The 16,640-nt window shown below is 44.0% G+C and overlaps 1 protein-coding gene across 1 annotated transcript in view; it reads left to right on the top strand.

The window, feature by feature from the left end:
* The first annotated feature begins 1,011 nt into the window (after positions 1–1,011).
* KLHL6 (kelch like family member 6) overlaps positions 1,012–16,640 on the top strand; it is a 34,478-nt gene continuing 18,849 nt past the window's right edge. Inside the window, exons 1-2 of the mRNA XM_069089410.1 lie at positions 1,012–1,524; positions 15,344–15,509. Coding sequence (XP_068945511.1) covers positions 1,265–1,524; positions 15,344–15,509 — 426 coding nt within the window. The 5' untranslated portion in view covers positions 1,012–1,264. The remainder of the gene's footprint in view (positions 1,525–15,343; positions 15,510–16,640) is intronic.

Below are 16,640 nucleotides of genomic sequence, written 5' to 3'. Positions count from 1 at the left end.
GGCACAATAGTCATTAGGTCTCAAGAGGGAGGGGGAGTCAAAGATGGTCTGTGACTTCTGGGTCCATGTTTCAGGGCAGTTCAGGCATTTCCAGCTTGTTCAACTGGGAGTGTGGAGTGGGCATGGGATCAGAGACTCATACAGAGGAAAATGGGCTGGATTCCATGCCAGAGAACCTTGGTGTGAACTCTTCTCACTGTTCATGTGACCTTGGGCAAGTGCCTTAACCTCTTTGAGCCTCAGTTTCCTCATCTGTAAAATGAAAGCATTGGGCTCTATGGTTCTTTCTGACTTTGCACCCTCTTTTGATGACTCCCAGAATTATCCCAGTCAGGGCAGGGACCCATCTACAGATATTAAAAATACATCCATCAGCCAGGACCAAAGAGTTCCATTACACTTGGTAGCTGATCATCATATTAAGGTAGAAAACCGCTTGAATCAGTCAGTTGATAAGCATTCATTACATACCTACTATGTGCTAAGCCCTGGGGACACAAAGGAAAGCAAAGGACAGTCCCTGCCCTCTCGGAGTTCCCAGCATAATGGACACAAAGACAGAGAGCTGGAATCAGAAAGTTGTTATTCAATTGTTTCAATCATGCCCAGCTCTCAATGACGCCATTTGGAGTTTTCTTGGCAAGGATACCGGAGGGGTTTGCCATTTCCTTCTCCAGCTCATTGACAGTTGAGGAAACTGAGGCAAGCAGGATTAAGTGACTTGCTCAGGGTCACACAGCTAGTAAGTGTCTGAGGGCAGATTTGAACTCCGATCTTCCTGACTTCAGGCTCTGAACTCTGAACTAGCTGCCCCAGGTCAGGGAGATGTGGTTTCTGAGCCTGTGTCAGATAATTCCCATTTGTGTAAGCCCAGGCAAGGAAGGCACTTACAAGTTTCCTCAGCTGTAAAATGTGGAGGATGGACTCGATGGCGTCTTCTAGCTCTAAATTTGTGACGATATGTGCATTCTGTGATCTGAACCTCCCCCTTACATCCCAGCTTCTCCCTTCGGATGTCTGTCTGAAATCGTTTCTAAACGCAGTGGTATTTCAAAGAAAGAAGAAAAAAAAGAAGTTGCCCTCATTTGTAGCAACAGGATGAGAAAGTGCAAGGTTTCCTGTTATGTGTCTGTGTGTGACAGCCGTTGATAAGTGGAGGGCCTTGGACAGGAAATCTGCTTAGCCCCTACAGTGTGACCTCGGTGAAACATCAGAGCTCTTTCAGACTCAAGTGTCGACGGGATGACACGGTGCCCCCTGAAACATGGGAGACACTGTGGAAAAAAGCCTAGAAGGACCCCTTACTTCTCTGGACGAGGGCCATTCCAGGAAAAGAGGAGATCTGGTGGAAATCTTGAATGGCGAAAAAGTGAAATTTGATGACGCAGAGCTCTCGAGAATTCTGCAGAATGGCCTGGAAAACCTCCGGTTGGAAAACTCCCTGACTGATGTCATCTTGTGCGTGGACATTCAGGAATTCTCCTGCCATCGGGCGGTGCTTGCTGCGGCCAGCAATTATTTCAGGTACGATACCCAGAATGGGAGTTGAATCTAGCATTTGTTTGAACAAGAATTTCTGCTGGTGCTAGATTTGAAACTAATTGATAGGATGCTATAACCATGGTTTGAAAATCACCTGACGGGAGATGCTAAGGGAGGGGTCCAGGGGTGGTGAACCTGAAGGCTTTTTGCAGACGAATCACCATTTTGGGCACACATTTCGATGGAAGCCAAAGCCAAGTGTAGTTGTAGAGGAAGCCTAAACGGATTGAGACTCTTGGGTCTCCGGAGTTCAGTTGGGTTTGTTTTTAATTTGGCACCATTGTTATCTTTGTTCTTTGTAAAAGTATGTTAGAGAGACAGGATGTATGACAGGAGTCCCTTCTTTTTTCTGAGTTATAGCATGAATTGTGAGGGTGCTCCAGCTGACTCTGGATTCACTGAACCTGGGTTCAGATCCTGGTCTGAGTGGCCTCATCTGTAAAATGACTTTGTTGAACTAGATGGTCTTTGTTGTGTCTTACAAATATAGATTTATATTTAAGGGGCTTGGGGGGATTGTGGGGAGCAGAGGGAGAAGGGGTAGTTTCAAGGACCAGAAAAAAGGAGGTTGCTGAATCTTTAAGCCACATTGAATTATTTGTCTTATCTATTGGCCTTGCTTACCTACATCTGATGGCTAGTTTGTGTTTATGCCACAGCTATTTTCTAATGTCTCATCCCCTCCTCCCTCCACTGAACCCTTCCTTATAACAAGTAAAGGCATTTAAACCAAGCCAACAAATACAGGCCTGGTGTTTGAAGTTCTGCTTCCCCACTCCCCCACCTCGCTCCTGGGAGAGCATCCATCATCTGTCCTCCGAGACCAGGACTGATCATGACAGTTATTCAGAGGCTGTCTTCGTTTACATCACCCTAGCCAGGTTGTATGCCGACCTCCTGGTTCTGCCCCCTTCCCTCTATGTTGGTTCATACACATCTTCCCATCAAACGATTGTAGCAAATGACTTTAAATACCCCACAGAGCAGGCTCCTTTCCTAGCAGGCACTGAATAACATTTGCCTCATGAATGATATGAAACACCTTCTCTTTCTTAATTCATTTTTCGTGGCTACTTTGACATCCATGAACAGAGTAGGGAATATTAGTTATCGCAGGTCCCTAAGACAAGCAGACCACTGGGCTGGGTCTACATTTTGAATTCATCATCCCTACAGGAAAGAGAAAGCATAGTAAAAGCTATGAAAAGAGAATACTAGCCTTGGGACCAGAGGATCTCGGTTCCTTTGACACTTAATGCCTGTGTGACCGTGGGCAAGTCACTTTGCACCATCGGCCTCAGTTTCCCCATCTGTAAATGAGGGGGTTGGGCTAGATGACCTCTGAGGTCACTTCCAGATCTTCCCTTGACTTCCCTGAACCTGAGTTTCCTCATCTGTAAAGTAAAGGGGTTAGAATATACATGCACAGTGCACACTCTGATATACTTTGATGACTCTCTCATTTCAGTCCATGAGCAATCCCTCCAATGCCACAAATTTCAATCCTTCCATACTCATTTTGTGTGATTCTTCCCTTGAGTTCCTTAAAATATCAGACGTGGCCGTGTAGCCTCCCGCTGCTTCTGTATTGTCTTTCTGTCTTTTTGCCCAGCTAGCCCACTTCCTTTTTCCAAGTCTTACATATTCACAACAATGTTGCACGCTATTTATCGCTGGAAGAATTGTTCCATTTCCTGTCTGATAGTCATCCTCTCTTTTTCATCCACAAACACTCTTGGGTTGACAGGAAGCATTGGGAGAGCCCTGAATTTGAAGAAAAAGGAAGGTGGTCAAATCTTGGCTCTCTGTGACCTTGGGCAAGCCAGACGACCTTTCTGGGTCACAGTCTCACTTGTAAAATGAAGGACTGAGTCTCCGCCTCTTATCTGGCTTAGCCAAGCTTTTATCAGGTGGGTTTTTTCTCAACAGCTTTTCACTGTTTTGTGAGTTGATAGGGCTTAGAATCTTCCATATTTTTCTATATCGCAGACTAAATTCCCTTAAGATACAGTGATGAAATCAATGTCTTTTGTCCATTTACCATTTTTTTCTGAGTGTTTAAAGATTTTGGGTTGGAACCGTTATAATTGTTCACACCATTTCCTCATTTTTGAAATTTGGTGTTTACTTGGACTTTTGATGATAAGACTGATCATTAACAGTTGGTTCCAAAATCCCACCTTCTGCAAGTTGCCTTTCCCAGTCCTTCTTAAACTTAGTACCATCCCTCTGAGATTATTCCCCCATTTCTCTTGTCTATAGCTTAGCAAATTCTGAATCTTGAGTGAAGAAAGTATTCATGAGTATCCTCCAGAGTGTACCTGCCTCTGGCCTCTTTCATTTTTTGACCCCAAAGCACATTTTCCAGTCTCATTCCCACTCTTGTATGCTGTGCTTGCTCTCAGATTGAAGGTATTGAATGTCAAGGTCTGGGTTGACTGGGTATAGAGGATCTTGTTGAGTTTTTCATAGAATTTCTCCATATCTTAACTTTCTGCAGTGGATGTTGGTTCAGACTCAGAGCCCCAAACTGTCCTCCCTGTGGCGTCTTTGCCTACACTCGTTAGAAGCTCTTCAAAGTAGCAGGCCCTCATGGCCCATAATATGATGCTTCGTGAAGATGCATGTACATCGGTACATGATAAAAACAAATCTGCGGTAGAGTCGGGTCAACCATCCCTCCACTGAGCTGGAGTTCTTTTGTCTTCTAATTTCATCATAACCAAAGTTTGTCAGTGTCTATGGGCTTCAGTTCCTCCAAAAGTCTGTGACCTTGTTGGTTACGGCTTCCAGAGTGTCAAGATTTTAAATTCCTAGATGGTCTATGAACTGGTTGACTTTTAGCAAACTCTGAGCTGGGGGTTTGCAAGCTAGAGTCCAGTGCTCTGTGGATAGATTTCAAAGGGCCCATGAATTTATTAAAAAAAAATTTAAACTTCACTTCATTAGATTTGGTTTCCACTGTAATTCTCCATGTTTTATTTTAGAGACACAATTGTGAGAAAAGTTTCCTAGGCTTCACCAGACTCCAAAAGGGAACCGTAGTACAAATGAAGGTAGGAACCCCTGTTCTAGCCCATTTTCTTATGCTTCCTCAACTGTAACTATGGGAGCACAAAGGCATTGTAGAGGAATGAAGGCTGTTTTGTAATTTTGTCCATTAAATGGATACGGTTCATCCCTGGGTGACCCACCTCCCGATGATGACCTTCATTCTACTTACCTAGCTATTCTTTGGACATCAGGCATGGGTCAGTGCTGGTCCCATGACCAAAGCCTTTCTAGTTTAGTAGAACCTGTCAGAGCTTGTGCCACAATTTGGTACAACTCCTAAGAACCCAGGATCATCTTCAGGTCACATCAAGCAATGGAATAGGATTTATGTAAAGCAGATTTTTTTTCTTTTTTTTAAAGAATAAACCTTTGATTTCATTCATGTAAGGGACTTTCAGTGAAGAAATTTCCTCTCCCAGCATAGATTGGCTTGTGTTCTTCCACTGGCAGGGTATGTTAGAGTGTTGCTGGGGGTCACTGAGAGTTAGGTAGTTTGCCTTAAAGGTTAGCTTTCTGTCCTCTACACCAGGATTTTGTGTGTGTGTGCATGTGCATGTATGTGTGTGCATGAGTGTGCACATGTGCATGTGTGTGTATGTATATATGTGGGTGCGTGTGTGTGCGTGAGAGCCTGTGTGCACAAACTCCCTCTAATTCCTGATTAGTCATGCAGGGATTTTCCTCCTCTTCTTCTCTTCTCACCAGCTCCTTAGGCATCTTACCCTTGGACTTGCAGAAGGTATTGTCCTAGCCATTGATGGGCATAGGCCCAGAGGGATGTGATGTTTGGGTTCTAGCCTTGGTCGGTATCTCTGCCCAGCTCTCAGAATCTTAGGGGAACTGAGGGCTAGTTTGCTCTGGGAGCTACCTGGCCCAGAAAGATCAGGAATGGCCCTTCTGCCCCAGTGCCTGTGTCTTATAAATTGTGACCAGAGAGCTCTGAACTTCTGAGGTCGGGAGAAGTACAACAAAATAGGTCTTTTTTCCCATTTATTTGCCTGTTGTAGTCACTGAGAACTGAACAACAGAAGCTAAACTTGTCCAGGGAGGATTCCAGACCCATTTGGGATTTCAAGGGTTCACTTGCCCAGTGGCTGAGCCCCATGTCCGTAGGGACTAGTGCTCCTGGAAAAGGGGTGTGTCTGGCTCTGAAACTGGTCAGGATGGGCCCAAATGAGGCCCTGAAGGAGGAAAGCAATGAGTCTGCCTTTGGGACGGATACAGACTGCTGCCTTTGACATTCCAAGCTGACCAGTGTTGACATAGATCTACTTCTGGGTCTCCTTAGACCTAGTTATGTGAATTTATTCCTTTCAATCAACCAATGAACATCTATTAAGCAGATACAAAGAATGAAACAATTCCTACTCTTAAGGAGCATAATTCTATCAGGAGATAAAATGGAAGCTGCCTGAGGGCAGGGACTGTTTCATTTTTGCCTCTGAATCTGCAGCATCCAGCAGAGTGCCTGGCCCATAATAGTTGCATAAAAATACTTGTTTATTGATCGACTGGCATCAGGACAAATAACCTCTAGGTACAGAAAAATGTACAAAATACAATATAATTACAGGATTGATACCAGGACAAGCAGCCTATAGGTATATAAATATATACAAAATACAATATAAATACAGGAATTTGGTTTTTTTTTTTGCTGATTTATGTTATTTTATTTTATAGCCTGCAACTTTTATGAGTTCATTGTCTCAAATCATTTTTAGTTGACTTTTTAGAATTCTCCAGGTAGACCTTCATATCATCTGCAAGAAATTATAGTCTTGTTTCCTCTTTGCCTATATTTATTCCTTCTATTTATTTTTCTATTTTTATTCTAATAGCTAGCATATCTAGCATTATGTTAAGCAGTACAGGTGACAATAAGCATCATTTCTTTATCCTTTATGTTACTGGAAAGATTGCTAACCTTTCTCCATTGTATATAATGTTTGTTTGTTTTTTTTGATTAAGATAGATAGTACATACCAAAATAAGGAAAAGCCCAAGTATTACATTTTCTAATTTTTTAAAATCATAAAATGTTGTTGAATTCTGTCAAAAGCATAATCACAATCTATTGATAAAAGCATATGTTTTGTTACTTATTAATATGGTCTCATGTTTTTAATTTTCCTTATCTTGAACCAATTCTATATTCCCAGCATAAATCCAATTTATTCATAAACAGGAATTTCTTTAGGAAGAAGAAATAACAATCAATAAGCATTTATTAAGTGCCTACTATTTGCTGGACACTGTGCTGGGCCCAGTGATACAAAGACAGAAATAAAACAGCCCCTCTCTTCAGGGAGCTGGGTGATGTCTGGAAATGATATGGGGGGCGTGTCTCAGTGAATTACAAGCTTATAAGGAATCAAAGTGTGCCATGGCAGCCCCCAACCTCCCATCTTAGACTACTTTAAGGGAGATGTAGGGTCTGGGACTAGCAAGGTGCTAATCCCACTGGTTTCTGCCATGTTGGCCAGTGCCAATTCTGGAGAGTGTTCAAAGGGAGGCAACCAGGCCACTGAAAGGTCTCAGGTTTATGCTATGGGTTTGAGTACCAGGAATGATGAAACTGGAGATTTTAGGAAAAACCTGGTGGAGAAGGGAAGACGAGATTACTGGCTTCAAGTATCTGAAGGGCAGTCCTGTAGAGAAGGGTGAGGCTTGGCAGTACCTGGCTTCAGGAGGCAGAACCAGGAGCAACGGGTGGAAATAGATGGCTTCACAATCAGAGGTATCCAAGTGTACAATGACCTGCATTTGGTCCCAGTGGCCTCGCCCTCACTGAAGGAAGACCTTAAAGCAAAGACTGGTTGGCTCTTTTGGGGACATTGTAGAGTAGATTCTTCTTCAGGTTTGTGTCGGACTTGATGGTTTCTGAGATCCCTGATAACTTGGAGATTGGTTTTTATGATTCTGTGAAGGAATCCTGGTCATGGTCCAGGCCTCACAGGACAGAAAGAAGAAAAACAAAAAACAAAAACCGTCACCAACAAAAATTCTGTCCGCGAGCACAGATGCCCTCCTGACTGACCACAGAGAGGTGTCCTTATTTAGCCTATTCATACCAAGTTAGGATTAAAGGCCTAACCAAACCAACTTTCTCTCTGTTCCTCATATGTGACATTCCATGTTCGGTCTCCATGGCTTTGCTCTGGTCCTTCCTCATGCCTGGAATCCACTCCCTCTTCTCCTTTGCCTCCTAGAAACCCCATCTTCCTTGACACACTGCCCAGGCAGCACCTTCTACGGGGAGCCTTTCTACTCCCACTCCAACTGCCAGGTTCTTTGCTTCCTAACTTTCTTGTGTTTACTCTGCATACCTATTTGCTCCTCACCTCCTTGGAATCTCAATGTTGGAGAGTAGAAATTGTTTCAGTTTTGCACATAGAAGGGCTTCATAAATGATTTATTCATTCCTTCAATTTTGCCATTTTATCTTCAGCACTGGGCGTGGGACATAGTAGTCCCTTTGTCTGTTGATTGACTGATGGATGTTTACCTTCATTAGTGCCCCAACAGTATCTTCTGACACTATAAATAGTAACCAGGCCTGCTATGCTCTCCACACCTCATGAGTGATTCTGAACCTTTTCTCCCCAATGCAGCAGCATCTCTCTGGAGCCAAAGACAACCCCCTGGGAATATTCAGGAAATGTTCTAGTTTGGCAGCTGAAAGAAGGATTAGCTTTGTTCTGCTTGGGGGGGGGAGCAGTGAGGGAAGCAGGAAGGAGCAATGAGTATAAATTTCAAAGGGGAAAAGTCAGGTTTGATTTAAGGGAAAAACCTGTCTCAACGACGAGAGCTGTGCAGAAATGGAAAGGGCTGCCTTGGTTGGCTTCCGGCAGGCTCAGCCTGGCAGGAGGGTCCTTCTCCCAGCCTCCTCCCTGCTCACTCCAGAGGGTCCTGGGCATGCAGATTCTGGGTCAGACTCCCCCAGGCTCACCAGCTCTGGCCCCTTTCCACACCCGCAGACACCTAGCCAGCTACAGGCCTCCCTCTCCAGGAGAGGTCAGGCACCCTGGGAGGGCGGATAGGCAGGCTGGAGGGTCCTGATTTTTTTTCTGTTGTAACTTTGGGGCTTGATTTCCTTAGTGCTGAGATGGAGACCCCTGGGTGTTTTCACAGCTGTGGGGCAGACAGTCTTGTGGCCAAGGCTCCGCTTCAAACTTTCCCACTGACTCACTGTGTGATTATTGGGCAATTTACTTGGTCTTGGCCTGTTTTGCAGCTGTAAAATGTGGATCCTAATAAGTACCTTTGGTTTCTTAAGTGTCTTGTGAGGATGAGGGAGTCACTGTCTGGGAAATGCAGAGAACCCTGCAGGGAAGGGGGTTTGGTATGTGACATGCACAGGATCCCAGGATTTGGAGCTGGGGGGGACCTTAGAGACTGCTGAGGTTAACCTCCCCAGCCCCATTTTACAGACTGAGGCCAAGAAGTGACTTGCTCAAGGTCACACAGTAGTATCCTGTATTTCCAGATCTGTGCAAAAGCGCTAAGAGATGCTTAAAAACTGAATTAAGAGCAAATGCTTCTGGCTGTGATGTGAAAACAGGGAGTTATAGAGTAGAATCAACTGCCTGATGCTCCATTGTAGCCCAGGCCTCCACAGAGGGGCCAAGATGAGGGATCTGAATTCCAATCCTGCCTCTGTCACTTACAGCCCATATAGCCCAGGGCATCCCATCTTCCTGGGACACAATTTCTTCATTGGTAAAATGCCCTCTTCTAAGGTCCTTTCTGGCAGCTGGGTCAAGCACTGGACCTGGAGCCATGAGTTCAAATCTGGCCTCAGATACTTATTATCTGTGTGACTCTGGGCAAGTCACTTCACCCTGTTTGCCTCAGTTTCCTCATCTGTCAAATGAGAAGAAGGAAATGGCAAATCCCTCCAGTATCTTTGCTGAGAAAATCCCTGATGGGGTCATAGAGAGTCAGACATGACTAAAAACCAACTAAACAACAGCAAACCTGCAGCAAGAACTAAACAAGACCTGCTTCTGGTCATCACTGGCTGAACTCAAGGAATCAGGGATGGAGCCAGAAGAGAAGGGAGCATGAGTGAGGTGCAGAGATAAGAAAGACAGAAAAAGCTAAGAGGTGCCCAAGGAGGTGCCCACAGCAGTGCCCTTGGAGGTGCCCACAGCAATGCTCATGGAGGTGCCCATGGTGGTATCCAGGGAGGTGCCCACAGAAGTGCCTGTAGCAGTGCCCATGGCTCCCTGGTGCATATGTGAGCTGAGGAGGGTTTGGTGAGAAGAGAACCCTCTCTACCACGATTAGCTCATGTCCTGTGGGACACCTCACGTTACCCAAATCAAAACTAAAACAAACAATGGAAAAAACCCCAGCAGTCAAGACAGACACATCTTTAACAAACAATTAATGTCTGTGAGAACATGAAGACTAAACGCCAGGCACACAATGGAATGAAAACATCTTGCTAGCTCTCTGAGTGGCCTGGCAGGGAACCTTCATGGGCTGCTGGGTGGGGCCGATTTTTTTTATTTTGGTGGCACGTTTCCATTGTGTCTTAGCCAGCCAAGAAGCATTTACTAAACATCGTCTAAGTGCCAGGTACATATCACGGGCTGAGGACACAAAGAAAGGAAAGAACTGGGGCCCTGCCCTCAAGGAGCTTCCACTCTAAGATGGGGGAGGGGAAGACAGCATGCCAATATCTATGTTCATATAAAATGCACGAGGGGTAAGCGGGAGATAATCTCTAGCAGTGGGAGGAGGGTAAGAGAGGGTGCCAGGACAGACTTCTGGCGGAAGGTGGGACCTGAGCTGAGGCTTAAAGGATGCCAGGAAGCAGAGGTGAGGAGGGGCCTGAGATACAGAAGACAGGACATCACCTGCCAGACCAGGCAGCTGCAGCACCCTTACGGGGGTGAGCGGCCAGTCTGACTGATCTTGTGAGTGGGTCATTACAAGGATTCATCGTGGTGGGGATGAAGGAGGTCAGGGTTCAAAACCACCTCTGTTACTCACCACCAGTGTGACTTTTGGCAAGTTCCCCAAACCTTGCTGGGTCTCAGTTTCCTCATCTGTAAAGAGAGGAGGTAAAATACATGAGCCTCAAGTTCCCCTCCAGCTCTAAATGGATGAGCCCATGAAACAGAAACATTTTATAGATGGGTAAATAACTGATTATAGAATTTTTGGTCTCCATTATGGAGGTAGGGGGAAGGAGGAGGACTGGGCAGAGAAAAGACTGACTTTTTAATCCGGTAAAATTTTTAAAATAGTTTGAAAGAGATAGTAGAGACACCATCTTTGGTGTAGAATCCCAGGGTCTTCTGTCACCAGTGTTTGCTGTCATGGGAGACTTCGTGAGTGCCAGTATAAAAAGTAGAATTCTGGGTGGGGTCAGGAGTGGGGAAGAAGGCATACCTGTGCTTCAGTGGGTCCAACCTGGTAAGTCTGGCAGCTCTTGGGAGAGGAAGTTCGTCCAGGCTCCCAACGTCCCACACAAGCTTTGAGTTATTGGCGTAGGCTCTGTCCTGCTCCACCAGGGAACCAGGTAAGTCTCCAAGATTGACCAGTCCCAGAGAAAAGGCAGATGTGTATTGTCATTGGGAGTCCCTTACTGGGATCACCCCACACCAACAAAAGCTGGCAGTATGTGCATACATGCATACATAATACAATATATGTATTATATGTAGATGTATGTATACTCCAAAGAAGCTATAATCTCACTGATTTAGAAATTCCCTCCAACAACGCAGATTGCGACCCCTTCCAACCTGTTCACCTCATGTGACTCTTGTCCATGTCCTCCCACAGTTTTCCACAGTGGGTGCCCTCCAATGCGCTGAAGGCCTTCCATGCTTTCTCCCAGAACCATGGAGGTACCAGTGAAGCAATCTGTCTACCCACCTGTCATTGCTCCCTCTTGCCAGGTGCCGGGTGGTCCTCTGACCCCTCGGGGGTCTCTTCAGCTTCCCCATTGGCTGCATGCTGCGGCCTGCTCCCCCCCACCTTACACCTTTCCATTACCTTGTGTGTGATTCTCTCTTTAATTCTTCAGGGGCAATGGAGGTCCAGCTTTCTCGGTCACAGAGCACTGGAAAGATGGGCCTTTGCTGTCATGGGGGCCACAAAAGAGCTTTGCCATTTCTGGAGGTGATGCCCACCCCCAGTATTCTTCCTTTTCTCCTCTGGGCCCCCAGGTCATTGTCTGTATTGTCTGCCCCAGAGAGGTGCCCCAAAGAGCTACCTAGTATTTCTACAATGCTTGAAGGTTTGCAAAGAGTTTTATGATAATTATTTCATTCGATCCTCACAACAACCTTGGGGGGGCGGCGGTAAGTGCTAATTTTTAGATGAGGAAACTGAGGAAGACAGAGGTTATGCGACTTGACCAGGGTCCAACAGCTAGTAAATATCTAGGCAGGATTTGGACTTGTGTTCCCAACTCTATGTCCAGCGCTCTGTTAACTGTGCCAGTGTGGATGGTTGGTTAGGTTTTAGAGGCTATTTATTGCATATTGACATTTACACAATAGATATTCTTCATCCATTTGGTCTTTCCTGTGTGGATGATCAGGCCAAACTCAATTGAGTGACTGCAAATCTCTTCCAGGAGTCTCTGAAATGTCTTGAGGCTTGATGCAATCTGCACGGTGTTATCTAAACATGGGAGCGCTTGGAGGACCTCACAGCTCCCACACACAGAATCCCTGCTCTGGGGCTCCTCCATTACAGTGGTGAAGAGCTTTGGCAGGCAGCCATTTCCTAGTCCACACAGTTGTGGACAGTGTTATTTCTGTTGTTAGATCCTCCAAGGAATTTGGAATGCTCCTGGTAAATTTCATGACCCCATTTGCAGTTTCCGTGGCAGATACTAGAGTGGTTTGCCATTTCCTTCTCCGGCTCATTTGACAGATGAGGAAACTGAGGCAAATAGGGGTAAGTGACTTGTCCAGGGTCACACAACTAGTAACTTTGCTGGAAAAGAGCCTGTGAGGTGATGATTCATCCCTGGAGTCAGGAGGACCTGAGTCCAAATCTAGCCTCAGACTCGAACTAGCTGTGTGACTTTGGGCAAGTCACTTAACCCCGATTGCCTTCCCCCCCCAAAAAAAATTTATTAGAGAAAGCCTATATGCAAGTTCCCTCCCAAGATCCTCATGGAGGCTGCCCTCAGTTCATATATAGAAAACCCTCATAAAGGTTTTGTATAGATGAGGGAGTGTAGACATATAGATCACAAGCTATCGATGTTCTCTTGGTCACTCTTTTTTTGTTATCAATGAAGTCTGAAATTTCTGTCTTTTGACACCTTGTAAATCAGTCCTTCAAGGTTCTTACTTGTATACAATATGATACAATGTACAATCACTTCTAACATCCTCTCTCTATACCTGACTCAGTCTGACTTCTTTTCCCATACAGTGATTATTTTGAATTTTAATAAATATAAATATTTTAAAGTTTTAAATAATTAAACTTTCAGATACCAATTTTTTAAGTTTGTATTATTCATACTTCTGAAGTTATTCAGACTTAAAGCTGCACTAAGACTTTTGGGACACCGTGTATATATACATAGACACACATGCATGTGTGTGTGCATATTTACTTACCTGTGTACATAATGTTCCTTGACTTCTCCCTGCCTCCCCAGTTGAAACTCTTCAATGCCAAGGACTGTTTGATTTTTGAGTTGCCCTCCCAGAGCCTAGTCCATGCCTGATGTTTAGTAGGTATCTATTAAATGCTCATTGAATTAAAGTGCTACATAAATAAGAGATCAATAAAAAAAAATCAACAAGCATTTACTAAGCGCCTGCTGTATGCCAGGCTCTCCAGTGATTAGGCTTTGGAGATACAAGTAACAAGAATGCTTGATCTTATTGGGAAGGGTTTTAGTTTTTTCCCATTACAAATAATGCTTGCTGATGATTTTAGACAAATACTACTTATTATTTCAAGGAAAGCTCTATTTATTCCTATTCTTTCTAGAATTTTTGTTTTTTTTTTTTTGCTTTTTTATTGGAGGGCAATTGGGGTTAAGTGACTTGCCCAAGGTCACACGGCTAGCTTTTGTGTTAAGTGTCTGAGGCTGGATTTGAACTCAGGTCCTCCTGACTCCAGGGCTGGTGCTCTATTCACTCTTTCTAGAATTTTTTAATAGGAATTCATGTTGTATTTTATCAAAGACTTTTTCTGCATCTATTGAGATAATCGTGATTTTTGTTGGTTTTAATACTGATCTGTTCAATTATGCTGATAGTTTTCCTAATGTTGAACCAGCCCTGCATTTCTGGTATAAATCCCACCTGGACATAATGTATCATCTCTGTGATATATTGCTGTAATCTCCTTACTAGTATCTTATTTAAAATTTTTTTTGCATCAAAATTCATTAGGGAAATTGGTGTCTAGTATTCTTTCTCTGTTTTTGCTCTTCCTTTTTGAGATAGCAGCACCATATTTGTGTCATATAAAGAATTTGATACAACTCCTTCTTTGTCTATTTTTGCAAATATTTTTAAAAGTAATTGTTCTTTAAATGTTCGGTAGAACTCACTTGTGAATCCAGCTGGTCCTGGGGATTTTTTCTTAGGGAGATCATTTCTGATTTATTCAATTTCATTTTCAAAAACAGCATTATTTAAACATTCTATTTCCTCTTCTGTTAATCTGGGCATTTTTTTTGCAAATATTCATCCATTTCACTTAGGTTATCAGATTTATTGGCATGTAATTGGGCAAAATAACTCCTAATAATTGCTTTAGTTTTATCTTTATTAGTACTGAATTCACCTCTCTCATTTCTATACTAGTAATTTGGTTTTCTTCTTTTTTTTTAAATCAAATTAACCAACTATTTATCCTGCTGATAATATATAAATATATATATATATATATCCACATACCTGAGGACAGTATATTTTATGTTCATATGTATATGTATGTATGTATGTATGTATGTATATGTGTGTATGCCCCTGAGGACAATTCTCTCTCCATTGAATGTCATTTGCTCCATTTCTTTCATGGACCCCAGGAATGTATTCCCTGCTTCCTTTTCCATTCTCACCAGCTGTTGTTCTGACCAGGCCCTCAATAGCAGAGAAAGCTTATCTACAGAGCTCAGAATACAGTCTTTTTTTTTTAAGCTTTTCTTTGGATGTTTTATGCAAGAGTTTTTTTAAAGTATGTTATCTTTGTTCCTAATACAACAGAAGGGAAAAGAAAAATGAATAAGTGGACTCTCTCTTATGATTCTTCTCCCCTTTCTCTCTCTTTTCATTTAGGCCTTGTAACACCACCCATAGGTGCTACATGGTGGGTCACTATAAGATTCCCTTATATTCCCAGAACAGAAAGGCAGGGTGGTCATAGTGGGCTGACCACTGAACTGGGAGTTCTAATACCCACTCAGAGACTTACTAGCTGTGTGACTCTGGGTAGGTCCCTTAATCTCTGAGTTTCAATTTTCTCCTCTATAAAAGGAAGCTGGATTCAATGACCTCTACAATACCTTCCAGCTCCAATGCGGTGATTCTATTCTAAGTATCAGAGACAGCTCTTGAGGGAGACCACGGGCCTCCCTACCCAGGTCCTCTGACTTGGTGCAGAGCTCTCCCTATACCAGTCCAAGGAACTGTAGTGGGGAGAAGGGAGAAACGCACCAGGGCCTCAAAGGGGACTGTTATAGAAGAAAGGATTGTACACAAGTTGGACACACATAAGTTGGGGACTGCCTCTATTTCTCTTTCAGGGCCATGTTCTGTAATGACTTAAAGGAGAAATATGAGAAGAAAATCATCATCAAAGGCGTGGATGCAGAAACTATGAATATTCTCTTAGACTATACATACACAAGTAAGGCTCTCATTACCAAACAAAATGTCCAGCGGGTCTTGGAAGCTGCCAGCCTCTTCCAGGTGGGTGAACTGAGAGACCCAGTGAGAGAGCCAACAGAAACCCAGAACTCCCTGAAACCTGTTGGTTGTCGTCTCAATGCACTGTCTAGACCTGAGTGTGGGCTGTTATTAAGATGACAAAACCGTGTGCTTTTTACTGGGGCCTGTGCCTGCTTGAAGATTGCCTCAAAGAAGCTTCATGTGCAACCTAGTTGGGGGAGGGGGGAGACATGAGAGGTGCCACGAGTATTACTAATAAAGTCCTTGAGGTAATCCTGCCTATTAACTCATTCATGAAGCTTTCCATCTCCCACCGTCAGGCAGTCAACAAGTCAACACTCATTGACAAAAGTGAAGGATTTAGAGAAATCTAGGAAGAGCTGTACGAAGTGAGCAGAACCAGGAGAATAATTTATACAGTGAATTGTAAAGGGAAACAGCTTTGGAAGGCTTGGGAACTCTGATCAATGCAGTGGTCAATCAAAACTCTAGAAATCTGAATCATGCTTCCCACCTCTTGGCAGAAAAGTGCAGACTTTAGGTACAGAATGAGACAGACACTTTTTTGACCTGACCAATTAAGCGTGTGTTTGCTTTGCTTGGTTATATTTACTTGTCACGGGGTGGGGATGTCTGGTTACAAGGAAGGGAGGAGTTTTGTGGAGGGAGGTAGAGGGGTGCTGATGGTAATGCCAAAAATAAGTAAACAGACAAGCCGGAACTGCCCTATTTCTGTCCAATGCACCACAACCTTTCCAGTCAGCCAGGTACGTACCCTCTGAATCACTCCTGACTGCTCAGTCTCTCTCACCCATACAATCTGTCCAGTTGCCAAATTTTGTCATTTCTGCCTCTATAACAGCTCTTACACCAGTGTTCTCTCCCCTCACAGCCATTGCGATGTTCCAGGTCCGCATCACCTCTAGCCTAGACAGCTGCAATAGTCTCTTCCATTGGTCTCCCTGACTCAAGCGCTCTCTCTCTCCAGAGCATCCTTCATATGACTATGACCTTTCCAGGCTCCTTCCACCTTCCTCTGCTATGTGAACTCTTTGACCCAGTGGCCTTGGCCCCCTGGCTGTTCCAAGGACAAGACGTACTATCTGTTGGGCTCCTGGCATTCTCTCAGGTTGTCCCTCATGCCTGGAACAC

The sequence above is a fragment of the Petaurus breviceps genome, unplaced genomic scaffold (genome assembly GCF_028583685.1).
Source record: "Petaurus breviceps papuanus isolate PSGF00001 unplaced genomic scaffold, PetGlider_PUasm1.0 186, whole genome shotgun sequence".
NCBI lineage: Eukaryota > Metazoa > Chordata > Mammalia > Diprotodontia > Petauridae > Petaurus > Petaurus breviceps.
This window is presented reverse-complemented; position numbering and strand designations above follow the sequence as displayed.